General features: G+C 43.3%; 1 protein-coding gene across 1 annotated transcript in view; it reads left to right on the top strand.

Annotated features, from left to right (window-relative positions):
• The window catches only part of PDIA5 (protein disulfide isomerase family A member 5), a 100,489-nt gene that overhangs the window by 53,165 nt on the left and 23,833 nt on the right, over positions 1 to 23,491 (top strand). The window contains exons 12-14 of the mRNA XM_035536920.2: positions 15,685 to 15,755; positions 16,813 to 16,976; positions 19,439 to 19,569. Coding sequence (XP_035392813.1) covers positions 15,685 to 15,755; positions 16,813 to 16,976; positions 19,439 to 19,569 — 366 coding nt within the window. The remainder of the gene's footprint in view (positions 1 to 15,684; positions 15,756 to 16,812; positions 16,977 to 19,438; positions 19,570 to 23,491) is intronic.

The raw sequence follows: 23,491 nt of genomic DNA, 5'->3' as shown, positions 1-23,491 counted from the left end.
ATTTCCCTTCGTCACCTCTCTGTGTGCAAGGGCTTGGGATGAGCATCCTCCCCATATAGCCCCAGATTTCTTTAAACCTACAAAGATTTATTAGCATTTGAAAGCTTGGTTGTTTTTTGAATTCGCAAATGGGCAAAGGAATTTGATAATCTATTTGGAAGGAGGCAGAGAGGGAAGAATCGAAAGTTGGTTCTGTAGACCACATTCCTGTAGGAAGTCAGGTTAAAAATAGATAAATACATGCAGCTACGTTCAAATTTTGTAGGAAATTCAAGTTAGTTTTAAGTCTGAACAGGGCTCTGTTTAATTTTTGTTTTCTAATATCCTCAGAAAACACAGATAATATAATTGTAGGCATGATGTGACCCATTTGGAGAGGAGGAGCCCTTGCAGCTGAGTGTGTTTTGTACGGAGGGGCATTCTGTGCTAAGGTACAGCAGTACTTTGGCAAATACTGTTTTAAAAGTAAATCAGTTACTGAACTGGGCGGTTGCATTCTCCTGATAACATGTTCCAGCTGCTCAGGACTGAAACAAAAAACGTTCCTTACCAAGAAACTTAATTTTAAATGTAAAGCGAATATTTAGGGCATAGGTAATGTGTAACATATTTTATTTACATTCAAGTGGTAGTGGTCTGCCTACCTGCAGAATCCAGCTTGTAAATGTGTTAAAGATCTTTGTGGTTGTAAGAATCCTCTATGGGCAACCTCAGCAGAGAGTGCAAGGCTTGCAAACCGATTAATGACAGGCAGCTATCATAAACAGTTTTCTCCATGATTAAAAGATCTTCTCTAAGCACTTCTTAAATTTATTAATGGAGTCACCTTATGAATGTAAGGAGATAATTACTCCAATAAAAGAAACAGTAAAAATGGAGGACATCATTTAAAAAAAAATCATCTCTTTGTGGCTTAGGATGTGAGAGTTTCTTCTAAAAATTAGTTATTTTATTCTTTGAAACATCTACAAAATAGGCCCAGAACTCAGGATATACTTCTCTGTAACTAAGAATAAGCAAGAGGATTTCAGCATCGGCCTGGAATTAGCAAGGACTTATAAAGCCATGTCCCTATGCAGTGTACACGTGACTTGGAGTTTTTATAACAGGTTATAAATCTCGTGTTCATGCGAAGATCTTTTACTAGAGGCAGAATTATTTCAGTGATGCTTTAATTACAATTCCATAGTCAGATGGCCGATGTATTAATACACTGTAGTATTAAAAGATGTGTGGGAAGACGGAAGCTTTTTATTCCTCCCCTGCAAGTGCTGAAGATGCAGTTGAACCAAATGTGCTCATGGTAAATACCTGTGAACTGCAAAATTAGGCACTGTGATGAATGTGGCCAGTTGGATCTCCATGCCTGTGGCTACTAATGATCACCCGTGAGGACCACTCTGTAATTATTCACAATCAGTTGCTCTCAGTAGCCCAATTAGAAGTGTTGCAGCATTTTGTGTTAAGTGCAGCCTAGTATGTAACTAGGTTCAACTAGAGCAGCTACAGGTGATTTAAACATATCAGGGGCATCTGTAGCATGCAGCTTGCACCTCTTGCTATCGGAGACCTTGCACCTTTTCTACAATAATTTAGTACAGCCACTAAATAGAAGATGTGCTGCTTTGAATCACTACTGCTGGCACTGAAACACATGGGTGAGTGTAGGTGGAATGAGTTCATCTTGCTCTCGTTTTGCAGGTCACTAGGGACACGAAGTAGGATTTTTAACCTTCTGAAACTTCCTTGTAAAGCCCTTAAGAGGATGTTCAGCAAATCTGAATGTTTAGCATAGGTAAACAGCGACCCAGCCAGCTGAGAGTCTGAGGGCACTCTTCCTCCTCAGCCAGTGCAGAAGGACGCACAGCAAGCATTGTGTTCCTTCTTACCCAGACATTTTGCTGATATTCTGTAAATGCTGGTGGTAAGCATATTGTTAGCCTGGATACATCCAGCCATCCTGACTATACTCAGCATTGCTGTTCATGTCACGTTATGTGGCGAAGGTGACTAGTCTTGAAGTGATTTTTGTGTTGCTGTTTTACACAGAAGAAACCTGGGCTATGAACTGGGATCTCTGACACAGCACCATAGAAAAGGAGAGCAAACAAATGGCCTTTTACCCTGAAGGTTTTGGAGTTGTTGCTTGGATTGGCCATGTTCAATAGCACGAGTCTATAACGGATGTATCACACGAAGCAAAGGTATAGCTATGTATGCCATCACTAGACCAAACAAAGCTGTACCACGGCATAAACAAAGGCATCTATGTAGCTTATAATGTTCTGTTAGCAGTGAAAATAAGGACTGCGTGTCTGTTTGTGCCTCTTGCTATCCGTGCTGATCAATTTATTTAGCTGTCCAAGATGACAGCTGGGTTCTGAGTGTCTCTAAATTTAAGCTCTACTGCCAGTCAAATGTTGCTAAATGCTTTAGTGACATAGTGGCTCACTGGGACTTAAAATGTTCCTGAACCACTTGAGTGCAAAAGAGCCCTTTTTTTGCACTTTGTTTGTGTTTTCATTTGTCCCTGTCAAACTGCTGAGTCAAATGCTATTTTTAGAATAATGCTGTCCAAAATATTTGCCAAGTTAGTGCAGTTCGCAGTCTTTCAGACTGGGTTTTGTCAAAAGAATAAAAAACCGTTAATTTCCCATTCTACATTTTTCCCATCATTTTGCTCCAAAGCACGATCTCAGAGTCTTGCACAAAATAACCCTAACCAAGTCACGGATAAGTCAATTCAAATGCTACTGAAGAGAGTTTAAAGTCTCGTATTGAAATTAAAGCAAGTTCAGCAGTGGGTTCTAAAAAATGTCTGCTTTTCATGCACAAGAGCTACTTTTCATTATGTTTTGTTAACACAAATGACACTGCTAACACTTTAAGGCGTACCTGCTCAGGAAGACTCGTGTACAATAAAGTCCTGGCGCCACCACGAGCTGTAGCTTCCGTGGGTACGTTCAGCAAGTGCAGATCTAAGTAGGCAGTTGCTGTTGCTGGTGAGTGATGGTTGGTAGCCTTCCATGGCTGCTTTTTTTTTTTTTTTATCCCCCTCCCTCTCAAACCCCATCGGCCATAATAAAGTCTGTGGTGTGGTACTGACGCCACAGGCAAAGGAGGAAAAAAAGGTTGTTTGGCCCTACTATTCCTGTGAATATGCATTAGCATTTTAAACAATTAAACTATTAATATATTTTTCGTGCACCATTTCTTCCTTGTATATGAGCTTAAGTTCATGTTGAAACTGTCTTCTACCCAGCCCTCTTCATAGGACTTCTTCATAGACATTAGATAAGCTGTAGCTGTGGTGCGTAAGGTTAGGGAAAACGTCAGTATTCTTAGTGGGATGTTGGAACCATCTCTCATTTTTTTCCTTGATAAGAAAGGCAGGCGAGGAACGTGCAGCTTTTTTTCCCCTGCGCCTTTAATTTGCTCATGGAAAGTGCTTTGGTGATGCAGCTATGACATTATCTCTTCTTGCTCCCCCTTAATAGAAGGGAGGGAAAAATAAATCTTGAGATGATAAAATTCAATACAGTTTTGTGTTGTTGAAATGTCCATGAAATTCCTTTCCCGTCCTCAGATATTTTCTCTCCCTTTGTAAACTAGCCTGATAAATTACACAGTTGGTGCTTTCCAAAGCCGACTATTCATCTGTGCAGGTTTTTAATTGCACTGGGAGCTGTTTTATCAATTTAGCTTTGGAAAAACAACTTCTCCACTTTCCTCCTCCTTCCCCGTGCATTAAAAAACAAGGTTTTAAGCCACTTTGTGGACTCATTAATAAGAATGCCAACCAATTAGCCCAATACAAGACAAAGGCCTCCAGCTTCCAACCAAAGAGCAGAGTCTCCCCAACAGCACACCGCCATTGGTTTCAGTGAGTTTGGTTTTGTTTCTTCCTGCTGTGCGTGGTGAGATTAGGACATGGGAATCTGTTGCTCACTTTATATTTAAAGCAAAACCAAAATGTGTACAGAAAATCAAATCTTTTTTTTTAAAGCTGGGTTTTACAACTATAAATAAATAAGTCTCCTTTTCAGCCCCCCACTGGTGCCTTATGAAAGTTCTTCATGGAAGCCAGCCACCATTGCAGCTAGCGCTAATTGGGACTTCTCTTGGCAGCCTCAACAGAAAGGCCACGGGTTGAAAAGGCTGAGGAATTAATTTACTGTGTAGCCTAAAAAAAAAAAAAGCCTTTCCAGCACAGGATGTGCTGCATGTAATAAAAAATAAGTAAATACAATCTTCTCGAGTTTTTCCATGCTAATTCATGATTCAAAGGCATGTGGGTTATCCAAATAACACAGCTCTGAATGTGGAAAGGATAGAAATATCCTTTAATTTTTGTTTGACCCTGTCATATCCGACGTATTAGTGAATTTTAAAATAAAATGGTGGCAGTTTTCATTGGCTGCATACAGAGCTTTTGGAATCTGCTTCCAGGCATACAGCCTCTAGGATGAAGCAAAGCAGTAGGTAAACATCTTAATTTATTGGAAATATTCTAGTGGTATCTTTCCATAAGAAGTTTCAACCTGTCTCTGTTGATGGTAATCGGTCTAGTTCAGGTGGAAAATACTTGTTCACCACTGAAGGTTTGCCTTCTGACCTCAGCCTTGGCGCCAGCCAAATTGGGTGTTTCATAAAAAAAAAAAAGTGTCTGGCTGGTGTCCTCAGGGAGGGGTCTCAGGTGGTTTCCCAGGAGCAGCAATAATAGGGCCCAGGTGCATAATTTTCATCAATCCTTGGTCAAAGATAACTTTGTGTGAGCAGGGCTTATTACTCGGCGAAAGTTAAGGGAAGAGCGGGCTTTGCCAAACGTGGTGTAGCCCTATGAAATGGCAGGGGGCTGGAAGCCAGGAGCTTGCCAGGATGTAGGCTTCAGTCAGGAGTCTCCTTTAGTCTCTGAAAGGTCTCTGTAAGCTTTGACAGCCCAGCCTCGTGTATGAACTCTGCTTTTTAAATTGTCCTTTCTGCATGGGCAGGGCTTTAAAAGTAATAGTGCCAGTTCTTCTGATTACAGTGTTACTGAATAAAATGAAGGCAGGCAGTTCGGTGCTGTGTTAGCTGCAGGCTGAAATGATTGCTGGAACCCCGTAGTGTGTAAGGTGGGCCGTGTATTTGTAACCGCAACAGATGCCATATCCAACTGATATGGCTGTATTTACTCATCCTTGGGATGATGCACAAGACGCATGCGTCAAGGTGTGTGCTGTGGGCTTGGTCCTGCTCCTGCTAGAGCCAGTGCAAAATGCTCTCCTCGGTTTTAGAGCAATTAAAAAAAGCTTTGAACAAGACACTTTCTGAACTGTCAGGTAGCTCATAGGCAGAGCCCAGCTGCGTTTGACAGTGCCCTAATCACCGAAAGGTTGAATTGTTGTGTGAGGGCACGTGGGTGATGAATGTTGCAGTTTTAAGAGCCTGGATACCTAGGTGAAGAAAAGAGAGGTGCTTAAGTTTCAGCGTAGCATTTCCTGACTCTTCCCATCCCTTAGGTGCCTAACTTTAATGTTGCCTTAATGCATTTTTAATGGCATGTATAATAAACTGTTTCCCTGGACAAGCATAAATTGTGCCAACTTTCTGTTCACTGAATGTATGCACTTCTTAGCTGTGTGCCTTGCTGGTAGGCTCCTGGAACAGATAAATTCTTTGTATAAAACAGGAAAATTCTTGGCTCCAGAATCTGCTTCCAGTGAAGCAAGAAAGTTTTGAGTGTTGATTTCGGAGCATTAGGGACTGACATTCAGACCAGAGTCATCAATACTTAAAAGTGTGCAAGTCTACAACAAGATGGAGCTTGATATTGCATATATTTGGGTATCACCAAAAGAAACCTTGGGATGTGTAAATAGTTCAGTCCAGTGGCCTCCCAGTGCCATGACCTGCCTCGTTAAAGTAATTACAGCAGTGATTTTCAGTGGAGATTTTAGGCACACATTAAAACATGAGTTCTTGAAAATGTAGCAAATCAAGAAAGTGAAGAACCCAACATGAATTTTTAATGACCATCCCACCTACATTTCTTGAGGGATTAAAGATAAAAATCAATATGGGTTTTTAGTGGTACTTAATATAAATAGGAATATGGAAAGTATAAAAATCCTAATAACTAGGTTGTGCAGTAAAACTTGATAGGATACTTAATGAAAAGGGTGAGGACAGTAATGAGAGACTCCTTTGTCTCTTTGGTGTCAGACTTTTGATAATGTGGTGTGCAGTTCATATAAGAAAATCCTTTTTGAAGCAGTTTGTGCTCTTTGAGCAGGGTAAAGTCATTAAAAAAAGGATGATCCAGTGATAAAAATGATAGCCTTGGCCTGGAGGTGTAAAAGTTTAGTTCCTTGACTTGCTTTGATTTGTACAATTCTGACGAATGTTGCTAAATATTGGTCTCTGTTTCCAATCTGTGAAGTGGGGATGACATTTCACCTGGCAGGGGAGTTTATGTAGCCAGCCACATACAGACTGTGAGATGCTCCGGTGCTGCAACAGCCGGGGAAGGGAAGGCATGTTGTAACTGAGCACTGCGAAGGCTTGGTAAGCAGGGAGGAGGTAAGATTGTCTTCCGCAGTGCCACACCAGAAGCACAAACAGGCTTTTGGTCCCCAAGTTTAGGAAACCTTGGCTGTGACTTGGAGAACACACAGCTGGGCCAAGATGATCGCCTGCAGCCTGATTAGCTCCTGGACTTGAAGGGAATAACCGAACTTTTCAGAATAGAAAGAGCAGTGAAACCAGACTTTTTGGGTGTTTGTGACTACTCTGCCTTTGGGCTGGATCTTGACCTGCTCTGTGTCACGGTGCTGGGGACAGAAGGAGAGGACAGGGTGTGTAGCTCGAGGAACTTATCTCCTAGCAGCTGTGGGTATTTTGAGAGTGCTATGCAGGAGGGTAGTAGAGGTGAAAAGAAGGGAGCTGAACTGTAGACACATGGTTTTTGTGAACTTTGTGAGATTTGTTCAAAATGCCTCACTGTATGCTAGCCTCTAATATGGAACAATTAGGCTCTCTATTAGGGAAGGCATTTACGAAGGCTATTCCAATCAGAAAAAAAATCTTCCTGTAAATGTGTGGCAGGTGGTGTGAAGGGAACATTAGTTTCTTTGGGGATTTGCTGCCTCATTTCTCCCCTTACTACTGCCTTCCCTCTCTCCTAAAAAGTCCTTACAGTCCTCCCGAGGCAACTGCAAGGGAGTAGCTACAGCTGCTGGAGAGCCGAGGGGCAGCCCAAAGGACGCTCACCCTGCTCTCCCCAGCTCTGCGAGCCTTGGTTGGCTTCTTTATTCATCAGAGCGGTCTCTTAAAAGACTTGGATAGTTTTAGCTGGCCTCTTAGTCCAGTGACAAGTCTGCATTTGTGTGTGTGGCTGGGATGAGACTGTCCTGCAGACTTAACCCCAGTGTACTCATAAGCTGTTGATGTTTTTGTGGTGAGTTCAGATAGGAGCGAAGTGTAATTTATTTTTATAGGTTTACTTTGCTTACCTGTAATGACCAGTTAACGGCAGGAATTAGTTTTAAGAATTAAGCAGTCAGGTTTATTTCTTCTGAAATAAATTAATTTCCTTGCCTGGATGAGCTTAATATATGGTGCAGGGTTCTCATTTGGAAAGGGCCTTACAATATTTCTGCTGCTTGAATCGTTACCAGCAGAGTTTTCATTATCAAGTTTATCTTTCTAAATACTTTATGGCTTCAATTTTTATTATCCTGTGAAAGGCAGAGTAGGGAACTTACTTTAAAGGGCAAATAATGAACAGAGAAACCTACAGTGGAAGATTGCTTGTCTGTCTGTCTGCTCCTCGTGCCCTTTCAGAGGGTGAGTTTGGCAAGTGGTGCCACCTTTAAGTTATCAATAAATGAATCCAGTGCTTTGCTGTTGAGGTGTTGTGCTGGTGGTGGAGGTGGCTTCTGGGGTCCTGCCTGCTTGTGGTTAGCAAGTGTTCTAGCACGCTTCTGCTGAGTAGGTGACTGCGTCTCAGCTGGTAACTCCTTTTGCTCTGATCTTGGCCAGAAAGTGTCTGTAATATCCTTTCCTGATGCTTGCCTTCTGTAGGTGACTTCAGTAATAGCCAACGCGACCATATTTTTTAACCCACAACCCCTTGATCTTCAGTGCTCTGGAATATAATTACCTTTCCTAGGGAAATCTCAATTTTGCATCCATTTTGCTGTTTTTTTTAAATACTAATTGCATCCTAGGCGGTCATCTGCTTGCTATGCTATTTTCCTGTGCTGGACAGTCTAACCTCTGTTCTCTGGCATTTTTATTGCTAAATTGAAAGTATAAAACCTTTCCTGGTGGGGTAAGAGTGTGAGAGAAAGCAGTACAACTACTCCTGCCTTTCCAAGGCAAAATTTTGTTGATCTGGTAATGTAGAGGGGGGATTTTTTCTTGGAAGTGGAATAATTACGGTCTAATCGAGAAGGAATCCTTCTGGTGGTATTTTTCATAAACTCTCAACAGTTTCACCTTGAGGCAGCCATGCTGTTGTCTCCCTCTTTCATATTGCAATAGGGGAAGATTAATTTTCAACACCTACTCAGGGCAATGTTCCTCCAAGCTGCTGTAGGAAGTGTAATTCATATCTCCCAGTGCCAGCTGATCCACCTTCCTTCACTTCTTTTCCCACCTAAGAGGGATGGTAGGAGGCACCATTGTCTCCCAACAGTTTTTTTTTTTTTTTTTTTTTTTTACCAGGTGCAGCATGGTTTTGAGGAAGAGGCTCTATGCTTGCAGCATAATCTCCAATAGCTGGAAGCTGAAGCCAGATTTGGGATGGAAATGAGGAACCGTGCAATTTTTGTTGCTGGGCTTTTTATGTTAAATAAAGACAGCGATTAGCTTAAAGAGCTTTCCTGAGCTCGTGCTGGAGTCTGTGCTGTGGAAGATGGGGGTATATTTTTCAAAGGTTAACTTCAGGAGCCCAGCTCAGCCAGGGCTCCATGTAGCCCTGAGAGATGACTCTGGGAGCCAGATGGAGCAGAAATCTCCTGTCCTGCTCCACTCTTAGGTGCCCCTGGGAGGTAGCAGCTTGTGGCTGGAGTTAGCTTTAGAGAACATCTGCCCATTCCCCAGAGCTTTTATGTCAAAAGATGTGCTCTGGTGTGATCAGAAATGAGGGTAGAAGCATGTTTTATGCAGGAGGTCTCAAGAGTTATCTTCCTCGAAGCCCCGTGGAGGCAGCCTGTGGGACCGGGTGGTGTTTCAGCCTCCTCTGCTCTGAGTTCCCTCCGCTGAGGCCTGTTGCTGGCTGGAGGCAGCCCTTCTGCTGGAGCTGGGAGAATGGCACCAATGCAAAAGGGGGTTCCTGGAGCTTGGTTAAACTCTTACCAGTTTGGTCTGATTTATCTTAATGTAATGCAGTGGTCTGATTGTCTTTTTAGAGGAAAAAAGAACACACCAACTTGTACTTTAACTGTCTAAAAAAATGCCATTACGAATCTTCTGCTGAGCAGTTTCGGTGATGCTGAGGGAAATAATTATGTCAGCGTGGAAAAAAAGATGATCAAGAGTCGGATTTCAAATGCTTTTACCTCTGCAACCAAGGCAGTCAAATACGGAGCTGAGGCTCAGCTCGCTCAGTGTGCATCCCCGTGTACCAGGCTCACGTGGCTGATCAGGAGTTCGCTGGTATCCACATGAATCGCCTGCTAGTGATCCAGGCTGAGCCACTCCGTTTTTCTGAGTGCTGACAGCTCTGCACCGGGACATCCGTGCCTCCCGTGCGTGCTCTGCGGCACGTGCAGGAGGTGCTCCCCAGAGATGGGGTCACTACCGCTGCAGTCACGCACTGACCGAGTTGTAGTCCCCTTGGGGCCCAGCTGAGCGGGGCCAAAGAGCTGCTTCTAGGCCAGGACTTTCTTCTGCTTGTGCGTAGTGGGATCAGGTTTGTGGTGGTGGCAGCGGTGGGGATAGATGCTGTGCTGCTCTCCTGTCACCGGGATGAGCTGCACAGCCCACGCAGCCGGGGCGTTGGGCTGCAGCCGCATAAATGCGGCACGACTGCACTAACCTAAACCAATGAAGTGTTTTCTTCTAATTCCATGTTTCTAGTTCCTTAGAGTTTTTTTTCCAGGCTGACCTTTTACAGCCCTGTAAAGCCACGAAGCTGTTTGCTTGTTATTGATCCCTAAGAAAAATAATGCTTGGTCAAATCGAATCTACCTTTACGAGTACGGTAACAGGGTAGGGGCAGTCTGAATTTGTGTATGCGTGCATACACAGCCAGCTGGTGAAAATTAGAACTCAATGTAACGTTAAAGATGTTGAAGCTGCTCCTGCTGCTCTGTTAAGAAAGCATCAGGACTCTTACCTGGGAGGGCAGTGCTGCTGTTCAGGAGATGGATGGTTTGGAGGTGTGAAAAAAATCTCAGAGCAAGTACTGTGGAGAAAACAGAATACGTAAAATTTCTTGAGCCCCTGGTCTTTCCTAAGGTGAATTTGTTGTAATAAGCAGAAACCTGGAGCTCTGCTTATGGCCCGGGTCCGAGGCGGTGAGGTTTTGTGGACTGTTAGGACCAGTAAGTGAACATGGAACCAGCACGGCTTGAAATGCATACCTGTGATTGTGGGGAGAAAAAGCTGCTTTCGTCTTGGTTTGCACCCTCCCTCCCTGACGGATTTGTGGATGATTTCCCATCAGATGTCTGCAATGCAGACGGCTAAATTATGCAAGGGAATCTGCAGCTGTTGTAGTTTATGCCCTCGTACAGTGGTAAAAGAGCTATAAGCTGCCTCGTGTCTGGCTGTAGAGTTACTCTCTTACATACTGTATAAGAAACCTTTACGTAGTAAAAACTTAAGGCAGTAGAGAATAGACTGGTGTTCTCACATAGGTGATGAGAGGGCTGGGGCTGTGTGTCCTTGCTCTGGCTCCAAGGGTTAGCATCTCCCCACCATGTTCCTGCTTTTATATGTACAGGTGTTTGGGTTCAGAGTTAAAAACAGGGTGCGTGTAAGGGCTGGCTGCTCTGCTGTGTTGAGAGGTCACTGCTCCTCTGAGGCTGAGTGGAGAAATCAAAGGGATTTCCTCTGGCGTTATTTACTTAGAGTGAAGGTGCATCTGAATTTTTTTTGAGAGAATTATTTTTCCTTGGAGGTGTCAGTAAGTCCTCTCTGAGTGTAGCCTGAACTGCCGGTGACCCACTTGCTGAGAGCAGGACATGCGTTCTGCTTCAAATTTGTTTTCTCATCAGGCCAATGGAAATATTTTTGGTATGCACCTATAAATGTTTGTGGAGATGGCATGATACAACGAATAGCTGGTACGCGATAACAGTACCCAAGCAGTCTGTCGATAGCAGACATTTAATGATTCTTTGAAATCTTTATTTGCAATTTAATTTGGCTCTAGGGTTCTTCATGTCAGAAATTCCTTATCCACAGTTGCTGGGATGTTGGCATTTATCTCTTGCCTGTCACGTACATTTCAGATCGTCAGACCATGTTGTGTTAAAATGAGAGGACATGACCAAAAGCACAGCGTTTATTTGTATAGCTATAATAACTCAAAAGAAGCAAGCAATAAATGACAGAGGCAGAGTTTTACGTTCTGAGGACAGCACTAAGACGGCGTTTGCAGGAGCTTAGCTGGGAGCGCTTGGCTGCTTCTCTGCCTCTCCTCTGCAGGCAAAACTTGGTTTTAGCAACGGAAGTGTTCGAGTTGATTCCCTTCTGAAAATGTTTGGAGCAGCTGCGCTTGGTCGTGCGTCTCTGCTGCGATGCCAAACAGGCTGCTATAAACAAACACATGTATTTGAGGGGGAAAAAAGGTTGCTCAGTGCAGTCGGTGGCCATCCCTTTGTCGGTGTGCTGCTCGCCCTTGCACATTAGCCTTGCTCTGTCCACGCTTGGCCTTTCCATCTGCGCTGTAGTATGGTCGTGCTCTGCGATGGGCAAAGCGCTGGTGAGTGCCGTCCTCTGCCCTGCGGTGGCTTTCTGGAGGGAGGTGTGTGTGGAGACCCCAGCCCCCGTCCTCCTGGGTGCAGCTGAGCTGTGGGATGGCAACCGCACTGAGGGAAGGAGCTATTTATCTGCCTGACTATGCAGTGCAAACGAGAAGATTGATTATAAATAAACCGGGAAAACAGAATTCTTGCTTCATTTAGGCAGCTCTTTTAACCAGTTAGCAAGAGCCTGGCTTGTACCGCAAGTCCTAGCGCCGATTTGTAGGCTTTGACTTGTTCGTCCTCTCTTGTATCACTCCTCCTTTAGTCTTACTCTGTGTGGTCTTTCCTTTTCAAGCAACTTGGACCCCGCAGCCTGGGTCTCCTGTTGTGCAGGTGGAGCCAGATGAGATATCGAGAGGACAGGTGAGGTGTCCAGGACCTACAGGCCCCCAGGGGTGGTGTCTGCTGCAGGACGGAGGGTAACTGACTTGTAATTCCCTGTCCTCTGAGAGAGCAGAAGGAGGCTGTGGGGGTCCTCCTGTGCCTCCAAGTCCCTGCTATCCCTTTGGTTTTCCCACCAGCCCTGACCCACAGAGGTTCAAAATAGGCTGCAGGGCATCCTTGTGTTGGCTGTGGCTTTCCCCGTCTCACCTGGGACTGAATGAGTTGCTTCCCTTGCTTCATCTTTCAGGTTTAATGTCAGTATACACTTGACACAACAGTGCATCTTTTAAGAGCACGTCTGTCAAAGGTGCCCACTACAAAGCTGGGGTTTCCTTCCACAATCCCAGCTGACTTTATGCAGCACTTTGGAGCATCTGGGCTAAGGGCCTGTAGGGTTGTTATTTTCTCATTTGTTTTATGAACAGAGAATCTCTAAAACTAGAGAAGTTTAGCGCAGAGGGATACAGCTGCTGCTGAACAACATAATGTGGCAATCAAAAGAGAGGCAGTGACCTTGGTATTCATTTAAATGACTTTTTCATTGGCCTTGAGAATTTAATGGCAATCCTCACAGGATTATTGAAAGGTAGGATAAATAATCATAGGAGAGATGAATTGATTTGCAGTGTGTAGATCTGACTTCTGACTCGTCTCTCCCCCTCCCTGCCGTGGTAGGCAGAAGCAGGCTGTAGCACGCAATACCAAAATTCTCATAAAGATGGCCAGATAAACGTCGTTTATCGTGGGAGAAGCTCTTGAGATTTGTTGTCCCTGTTTCAGATTCAGTTTAACGTGCTGGGTTTTTTTCCAGGCTGACATATCATGCTGTCCTCTGCCAGGGATAGAACAAGCATTGCATGATAAAGATTTGAGGACTTCACTTTGCATTTAAGTGCCTTTAAAGACCTGATCCTGCCTTCCCTTTATTTCAAGCATGAGTTAGCAAGCTTTATGGAAGTCTGTAGTGCTGTATCTGTGTGATGTTTGTGAAAGAACCCAGAACGCTGATATTTCATAGTCTGAATATCTTTCCCTAAAATTATACTTCCATGAATTTCAGATGCTTTGGATTTATTTTTTTTATTTCCTCAGCAAAGTATGCCTAGCTCATTTCTTCTTTTCTCTGCATAGGTATGTGGGAACTCAGGTTGTTTGATGCTTTTGGTTGATCAGATCTAATATTAATAACTGGGGAATATAGTGTAGATTGTGTGTGGGTACAGTATCTAGCGCACAGTATGAAGTTTGCTCAGGCTGGAGGACACGCAGTGTAAAGCCTGCCAAGGTGAACTTACCTCTGCAGAAAAGTCTTTTTTCAAACAAATTTGAGCTAGCTAATTCAGTGAAGCTCCCAGGTATCTGAGCTGTGATTCGAGATGCCCTTTACTTAGAAGTGAAGAAGAGCACAAAATGAATAAAGTTCCTGCTCCGAAAAGGAGAAATAAATCAATTCAGGCAGGTGTCAAAGGGAACTGTCAGCCCATTCCAGAAAGCCATATGCCTGCAAGTTTTCTGTGGGTGGCAAATAAATCATTTTGCCAGCCTCTTTTGTGCCTTTAACCAAGATGAGCAGTGCTGAGACTGACTCTTCCTCAGCCTTTTTCAGCTCCTTCCTGAATTTACCTCTGAAGCTCTTGTATCAGGTTCCCGGCTTGGTCACACATGCTCTCACTGCCGTGTAAAACCAAAGCAAAACTTCATCCTGCAGCTGAGACCCTTTTTTGGCTGCTCCCACCACAATAAAACATTGGCTTTGCTCAAAAGAAGTGTGAGGCTTTTAATGTGGCGATCACTGTGCAAACAGCTAGGCAGCGGGGACTGGAGCTGGTGTTTGAGCTGGAGTTCGGCGTGGGATCAACAGTTTGGGTATTTGCATAATTCTCAGGTGGGATTTGGACACTCTTCAAATCTGTCTGCTCTGCGCTGCAGCCACAACCACGGCCCAGCTATAAGCATGCCTTGCAAGCGTTTCCTGGTGTGCTGCAGTGCTTGGAGCTCTGCAGAGGCTCCTGCTTGCTCAGAGAAGTCGCACCCTGCTGCCCTGTCACTTCTTGGCTGTGAGCAGTCTTTGGCCGGTTGAGTTCAGGCTTAGGTTTTTGCCTGGTTGGCTTTTTCAGTCGGCCCGTTAGTGGGGATCAAAGTGGTTCCAAATTCCATCCTTGCTTGATTTTTCTTTTAGACAATGATGTAAAAATAGTCCCAGTCCCTCTGTCCGTATGCCTCAGGAACTGCTAGTGCCGAAGCTGTATTGAAACAGATTGCTAGCTGTATCTTCTGTTACAGCTTTCAAAAGCTCAGCAAAGTCTGGGCTTTCAAGTGCCCATTCCAGCAATAACAGCTGAAGAAAGAAAAACAGGCTGCTGCTGCAACCAGGAGGAAAAAGCACGGCGAGGGCTTGCAGAGTGGTTGTATTGCATTGGGGCCAGAAAACTCAGAGCGCCTGTTGGGCCACGCAGTGTGCCTGGTTCCAGCTCTGCGTGTTTGCAATCGGCACGCCAAGGCTGGGTGTTGATCCTGGCTGCTCCATCCCTTGGGCCAGGACTGAGGGGCAAGGAGGGGACTGTCCCCAAGGCACAGCATTCCCATGCATCACAGCAGGACCCTCACCTGGTCCCAAAAGCTCAGCTTGCCTGAAAGCAAATGGTGAAACCGTTTTAATTTGCACCCAAATAATTTATTTTAAATCTGTTTTTCTCGTGCACTCATTTATTTTACTTTATTGTAATGTCAGCACTCGGCAGTGAAGTAATGGCAGATCTCTCAGGAGAACTTGCACAAGCGAGAAAGCACCATTATCTTGGTTTTACAGGCCCCGCTTATGTCGAGAACATATGTGGTGGTGTAATTATGCTGATGTGATTAAATCAGTGCAAATCCTTGCTGGAGGGACGCTCCGCACTGCTGTAAAGCGGGGCTTATTATCAGCGCAGTTTAGTTCAAATTACACGACTCAATTAAGCTGTGCTCGTAGAAACCTCGGCTTAAAGTCAGGAAGTCACGTGAGAGTTTGTGTCGGATTTTTATTGCAGATAAAGATTTGGAAACAGAAATGGGTGAGGTCGCGCCTCATCCAAGAGCATGCTAGAATTGCTGAGCTTGACAAGTACTGCCCATAGTGCTTTCTGGGGGGGAGGTGATCTGGGTGAAGATTTCTTTCTTCAAAGTGTAGTGACCGCTTTGGAAAATGTCCTAAATCATTGTAAGCCTTTGCAAATAAAGTAAGTCAAATGCATACTAAGTTCTAGTAAATCTCTACCACATGGTTTTGGATTTTGGTAAGGCTGGATGGGTCAATGAATAACCATGGAGTGTACAAATTAACTGGATTTTTTTTTGGCAGGGTGTGGGCACTGTAAGAAAATGAAGCCAGAATATGAGAAGGCTGCAGAGTTTCTCCACGCAGCCAGTGATGTAAGTTAATTTCCTTTATTATATCCTTCTAATAATCAGTAATAAATAACTGGAGTAATAAGTGACTTTTATCCCTACAACAAATTCAGCTGTTCTCATCCTCCCACAGGACCCTTCAAAATGTGCTTCCAAAGTACAGTCTCATCGCTAATGCGTGAGCCCTGCCAAAGTCTTAGAAAGAACATTCTGTCTTGAACGAAAACAAAATCGAAAAATGTTTATGTATTCTGCTGCAGGCCTTATACGTAATATGATCAAATCCAAAATGGATTTTTTTTTGCCTTATTTAAAGGCACTGAATATGAAGAAACACAGACTTTTATTTATGAATTAGATTTGGAAAAAAAAAAGGGGGTTGATCCCTCTTTCAAGCATCTTGCTTTTATGATTGCATCATTCCATTAGCATCATCTTAAGTGCTCCATCAACATGGAGCTGGAGAGGAGAGACCTGATAATGTAAGTATTAGCATTAGTGCTATTGATTCAGTCTTGCTCTCTGTACACCATGCAAGAATAGAAGCAGGATTAATCTCCCCAAACTCTAGACATCTTCAGTGGAGGCATCGAGTCCCTTTATAACCATAAAGGAGAAGGAGAGGGGGATGTGCAAAACAGGTGAATCACATCCTACAAGTGATTGTAAAAGTGGTCCATGTGTAGATGCCCGTGAGGTAGGGAAAGATGAATTTGCCTTAAAGTAAATTTGTCTTTAACAATGCCTATTTGTCTCGGGAGAAATGGACTTGTGGGAGGAAATGCCGTTCCTGGGAGCAGCTCTTAAGCATTACAAAGAATTGTCTACAGGGAATCTTCCTCAGAAAGGGGAGGAGAATGGGTAATACACTGGTTACATTTAGTCCTTAAGATGTCCCTTCCTGTTTTTGCATCGGGCCTGTGTGTCTTTTTGTGTATCTATACTGAGAACCTGAGAAAACGAAGGCACCTAGGTCATGAGTAATTAATTTCCCCAAAGTCCAGTGCTTCTTGCCAAAGGTGTGTGTACATGTTCCCGTGATTTACAGTCAGTGTTCTCTGTTTTATGTTCTCTGTTTTAGAGTCCAGGTGTCCTTGCAGCAGTAGATGCTACCGTCAACAAGGCACTGGCAGAAAGATACCACATCTCAGGCTTTCCTACTTTGAAGTATTTTAAGGATGGAGAGGAGAAATATACCCTGCCACACCTCAGAACGAAAAAGAAGATCATTGATTGGCTGCAAAAGTAAGTTTTGAGGGTCTGAGATAGTATTCACGTTCCTGGCTACTGCCTCCTGAAGACTGCTTTGTGAGGAAGTAAATCCTAAAACCTAGCTTTATCGGCTGCCTAAATCCCTTGCTAACAAAAACGAATTGAATTCCAGTATTCAAAGCCCTACAAACGTGTATGTTAATTATGGTCTCTAATACACCAAATCCTTTATTTGCTGTGGGGTTTTTCATAGATGTCCTGGTAATTCTTTCCCAAAATAAATATTTTTCAAATGCATGCTAAGCCTCTCTCCGGAGAAGGAATAGCAATGGCTCTGAAAAATAAACAGAACATTTGTTGTTCCCTCTTCATACTAAGCAGCAGATTTCACTGTAAGTAACTGAATTTCTGTAGTTGTACTTTTCTCCTTCCAGCATTTCAGAGCCAATGCCTAGACTGCCTGCTACACGGGGCTGAAAGAAAGGCACGCAGACCAACTGAAACAGCACCTTTGTCTGCACTTCCCTGCTTTCCTTGGGTGGTGCGCTAAAATATGCAGAATTTGACGTACGATGAAAATAATTTCATTTCAAAGAAGAAAATTGCTGGTACAATTCTCTCTAAATATTTTGGAGTAAAATATGTATTTCTTTTAAGTAGTGAAGCCAAATATATTTTCTGCACTATTCACTGAAAAAAGCAGTGTCTGTCCTTTGTGTAGTCATTTAATCATTAAGTGCAGATGGCATGAGGAATGCAAGTTTAATTTTTCCAACTCCTATTTGGTGGGGGGGAAGGGGATTGTATCTGACTGCTTCAAATCAAGTAATAAGTTTGGCCTGGCAGCATCTTTTGTCACATGTTGGGAAGTTTTTATCTGTATCCTACATTTACACACAGTACCCCCTTGGCCTCCTTGCTTACTCAGCTTCAAGTTGCTGTGTCAGTAGCGGATGTTAAATCACTGTCCTAGTTCCACCAGTTTGCTGGGGTATTTTGAAAAGTGTGTAATTTTTATTGGGTTAAACACTCAGGTTGAGACCATCTATTTGTATTGGCAGTGGAGTAAGCAGGGAGGAAGAGGTTGTTCATCCTTTCCAGATCCACCTGTGCCTCTGGAAGATTTCTGCCTACCGCCTTCGGTAGCCAGTAACACAGGGGCAATACAGACTTCTTGTCCCCTAGCGTAACTGCTAGATGCTCTCCCAGCTTGAAGTGCAATGGTGTAAGATGCTTGTTTGCTGACTTGAGATAAAATTGCGACAGCTCCACTGAAGCTGATGGAAATAGGGACATATGTGGGGTGCAGGCTGGAGATAAAATTTCAGCTTGTGAAAACCTATCCCAGTGAGTGGTCTAGTCGCAGCAGCACGAGTTTCAGCTCTGCTGCCTGGTTTGTTTGTGCTGTCTGTAGTCCGTGCTGCCACATGATATTGTTACCAGTATCTGGGTAGCATGAGGAGGTCTGTGTGAGATGAACTCACACCTCTGGCTGTAACTGTAATCGATGATAGCTCACACTGACTGTGTGCATGTGAAAATTCAGATCAGCTGCCCTAATTCTATCGTTAACAACTGGCAAATCGATATCGATGGAAATATGATGGATATCCACCAACTGACCTTGAGAAGAACTTTAAAAATTTAGATTTTCTTCACTTAGTTTTTATGTACCTGATACAACTTAAAATGTGTCATTCAAAGTGACAGGAAAGTCTGAAAAGCTAATTTATTACCAGGGTGACATATGAAGGTCTTTATATCATGGCTCCATTCTGATGATTTTATATAAGTAATCACTATTTAAGATACAGCAGGAATGAATTTAATGAGTCTGAGAGAAGTCTGTGAGCTGGTGAATAGCAGAAGTTTTGTTAGAGGTGCTCTGGATGTGCAGGATTGCTCTGATCTAGTCAGTATGTGCAGTCATAATTGAAACCTGACATTCGCTTTATCAAGGTAAAATATTCCAGTTCAGTCCCCCCCGGTCTTCCAAGTGGAATGATGCTGATTATTGCATCCTGGCTTTAATATCTGAATTCAAGAGAAGGTCATGAAATTCTTTATAGAAGTTTGTGTGATGGCAATAAAGAGTACAAAAAGGATGTTTGAATGGAAGACGCTGTCCTACATTGGTTGCCTTTTGATTCCACCTGCTTGCTGTTCTCAATTCATGCCTACGGATGACACAGTGATATTAGAAGCAATGTTCTTTTCAGCCAGATGTTGGATGTAATGTAGGAGATCTTTGTTCTGCATTCCTATTCATATGCTTCAGTGAGATCGTTTAAATTATATTTTTACTGAGTTTTAGAAATTAACGCACATTTTTGTTATTACCTGGTATTGGAAATACTGAGCGTGTTTTCCTGCTGCCCAGGCACCCTGATGGATTGCTCCACCTTGGTTCCCTCAGAGTACTAAACAGGATGTGATGGCCTTTTGCATGCTTCCAGAAACATTCTCAGACTAATCTCATTCCATTCCTTTTCTAGTCCTGAAGCACCACCTCCACCTGAGCCTGCATGGGAAGAAAAACAGACTAGTGTTATCCATCTTGCTGGAGAAGACTTCAGGGAGTCCTTGAAGAAGAAGAAGCACACCCTTGTCATGTTCTACGCGCCATGTGAGTAAACACCACTCCATGTGGTTGAGTTTTATAAACCCTACAGTTTATGAACTCCTAAATTAATTCCCTCACTGTCCTCAGGTTTTGTGAGGGTAAAGAACTGATTCCAAATATAACTGCATGGGGCACTATTGTATGTATCTCTATAAACTGGAAACAAAACATTATGCAGGGTTTATTTAAAGAGTTCTTGTGTTAATGCAGACAAAGCAGGCAGGGGAACAAAAACGAAACGGATTTATTTTCTTCTGCTGTATTTTATGGTCCGCATAACAAAATGTGATCCGTTATAGCAGGACAATGGGCACAGAGAGCCTGGCCCATTAGTGCAGCACTTCAGTAGTGAAATTGATATAGTGGTGTAGGAGGAATCACCCCCCAGAGGAAGAGAACAAATTTTGATGGAATAAATTTTGTCCATAATAAGTCTACGTTTAAATCGCTACTTAGAATATGGACTTTCATCCTTCCAGATTATTTTGCATGAATCACATGCATGCTTTCTTTTTGAAGCTCCTAACAATATTTCTAGCAATGTTTTGAATCAAGCCCTTTGTAAGTTAGGTGAATGAAAGAGAAATGCTACACATACACTCCTCCCCCTTCCTATTAGATGGCTTCTGTAGGCACATGCCATTTCTAGGCACCATTTGTCTTTAGATATGCCTGTGATTCTCGTGGTATTGCTGCAGCTAGCAAACTCACCTCTTCCAGCTTCCTCTATTGTCCCAGAGGCAGGCAGAGTCGGTACAGGTGCTGAACTTTTAAGGGTTTGCCAAAGGGAGAAGATAGTCCTGGCACTCAGTGTCAGGTAGTATTAATTTGCTTTTATAGCACAGTGACTCAGCTCTGCAGTACGCAAGAAAAATTCTTCCCTATCAGATGGCCAGCCCTGCAATTCACATATTACCTTCAGATAAGCATTACCAACTTGTTCCCACAGAACTGAAGGTATTTTCCAGAAAGGGAGAAAAAGCTCAGGTCCTTAATGCTTAGTGAGGCAGCCCTTTATTTTGCTTTTCTGTTAGAAAATTAGACATGAATGCTTTGGGGCTCCTGCTGGATGTGTGTGTGGAGAGAAGGGAGGGGTAGAATTCAGAAGGGAGATTTCTGGAAGATGGTAAAAGGAAAGGAAAAGGGACTTAATCCTTTCTCAACTCCAGTTCCTACCATCTATTGACTAAAAATTGCCCATGTGCCAGGAATTTGTGATTCATGGATCTCAACTGGTTAAGAGTAAATTGTAACTTTAAAATCAAATGATTGCATGTGAAATGGTGAGATTTAGGAGTTTGCCATCTTGGCTTTCTGTGAAAGAGAGAGCTCTTCTCTTTTGTTTGTAAGTTGCTTTTCTTTAAGGCATTAAGTTCGTAGTCTTTTTTTTAAGTACATGTTTAAACCAAAGACAATACGTGCGAAGAGTACATAGCTCTCAGAGTTGAAAGGATGAGACAACTCGCCTGATGGGCAAATTGTGACACCGCTGTTTGCAGGCTGTGGTGAGCAAAGGTCAGCCTGTCCGTGCCTGTAGGAATGGGCTGTAAAAGCAAGGTCTGCATGATGCAAGACTGGTCCTTTGAGGCTGCCTTCATACATATTCTTCTTGCACTGTTTCGGACACAGTGCTGCGTGAGACTACCTGTATACAAGACGGAGCAGTGTTAACTGAAACTACTTCTAGACTTAGCACAACTCTTAAGCCAGCGTTGCTGTTGCATTGTTGGTATGTGGGTCATGCATAGCTTCTGATTTGGTGGACGTGTTCTCAGTAAACGTGGAAGCGCCCATGTGCAAAATACAAAGCGCCCACACAAATGGAGTGCAGCAAGCCTGCCCTTTGGTGGGTGCAGGGGGAAGTAACAGATGAGTATTTTAAATCCGTTTTCTGTGAAATAATTATTAATGCAACAGAACAGTACAAATCATTCTATTTTTCTGATTTTCTACAGTGATAATGTGCTAAATTTGATAGATTGGGTTTTGTTTACCGTTTTCTCAATCTTGAGACCTCTTGGAGCTTACATTGCCAATTAGTCTTAACTTGCTTATTTTAGTGCAGAAGGAGCCCTGCTAAAATTGCCAGGCCACATTAAATCAAATAATTTTCTGTTTCTATTCAGATCCACATCTCGGGTCAGTGCCGACTCACAGTATGTTACTCCATTCACTTGTGACTCCGTGGCAGTATTTGTTACACTTACACATATGCTGGGATATTTTAAGGCTGGGGGTGTGTGTATACATGCATATATAAAGTATGTTTATATATAAATATTTATGCTAAGAAATGTATCTCTCATCTGTCATTAGAATTTAAAGCAGAAAGTTGAATATTCTAACCTTTGTAAAGCTTTCAGCTGGAGTGACAAACCTTTAGGCAAAGGCCACAGATATATATCTTACATGCAAATTAAAATGAGATCTGGCTTTTCTGTGGCAACTTCTCGTGCAAATTAGTTAATATGTATAGGAGAGCCATCAATCTACTGCTCTATAGATAAGTCTGGACTGAGCTGAACGATGCTTTAATGGTACTGAACAGTGCTTCACAGTGATTTAGCTCTGGAAAAGACGACTGCTACATCCACATGGAAAAGATGGGGAACTCATCACCCATTTTCAGGGTGATGGAGTAAAGCATAAAGGTTATTCCCGGTGCCTGTGGAATATTTTAAGGACTAAGAATGTGAATCAAAACTCTTGAAAGTACTGGGGGAAAAAAAATCTACTTCTGTGAACTTGACACTTGCAAAGAATGATGCCCATGATTTCACGCTCCTATTCCTCCCCAGTGGTGTTCCTGTGCACTGCAGCGACTCGTTAGGGGCGGGAGGCAGCTGTAAGGGCAGGTCTTCATTACTAACTGGTGACAGAAGTGCCGGCTGGAGAAAAGCTAATGCTGCTTGTAACTGTCTTGGACCTGATCTTCATCCTGCTGTCCACTGGGTAGGTTTGTACCCTCTGTGGCCACCACACCACGCAGGCTTGACAGCTGGCATTTGGAGGGGGCTGCTGGCATCTGTGCTGCATGGCACCTGGCCCAGCTCTTCTCTGGACTCTTTGGGGGTCCTTGTGGACCTAAGATTTAATTGTCATTACATCTCCCCTTATCAAGTTCAAAACCTCTGAAATAAGAGGAAGGGAATGATATAGCCTGCTGAAGTGAAGCGTGATGCAACAGATTTATGTCATGTCCAGGAGGCTGGCATGAAGGGTTTGAGAATTTAAAAGCGGTAGGGTTGTTGAATGAGCATTGAAGGGGTGTTCAGGGAGGCCTTATGGGATCTGTGTCTATTTTGTCTCTGTAGACCAGCCCTCGGAGTACTGGGTACCACTGGCTATTCCAGGTTTCCTTTTGTAACCGGTTAGCTTGGTTCAGAAATGGGGAGAGGAGACAGCTAGTCCGAGTGTGGTTTGGTGTGCACACAGTATGTGGATGATCAGGATTTGGGGGATGTGGACCAAATCAGGATCTGAGCCAAAGAGCCAAACTAACAAGAATAGATCCAGCCTAGCTCAGCAGACACCCAGAAGGACACTAGCTGCGTGTCGGTGCTCTATGCCCAGAGCTGGTTTCAAGAGTTGCACCAATAATTGCCTAGCGTTTTAGACTGACCAGTTTGGATCAGTGCTGCTTCCCGGATTGCTTTTCATCTGGGACAGTTCTTCATACGTCCTCATTTTTTGTTCGTATAGCTTATCCGAATGTATTTTATCTGCATTTTTTACTTTTACGTGAGCTCTCCCTACTCCGTTACCCTGGATAATTGAGATTTGACTTTGCCAATGCATTAAATTTTAACCTCCTCCTACTATAGCACTGAAAATGGTGCAAAATAGAAGCAGTTGGTTGTTGATTAGTTGTCAGAGTCACAAAGGGCAATGAAGTTCCAGTAAATAAAGTGTCTTCTCAGTTGGA

The sequence above is a fragment of the Cygnus atratus genome, chromosome 6 (genome assembly GCF_013377495.2).
Source record: "Cygnus atratus isolate AKBS03 ecotype Queensland, Australia chromosome 6, CAtr_DNAZoo_HiC_assembly, whole genome shotgun sequence".
Lineage (NCBI taxonomy): Eukaryota > Metazoa > Chordata > Aves > Anseriformes > Anatidae > Cygnus > Cygnus atratus.
Note: the sequence above shows the minus strand (reverse complement) of the source record. Positions and strands in the feature narration are given on the sequence as shown.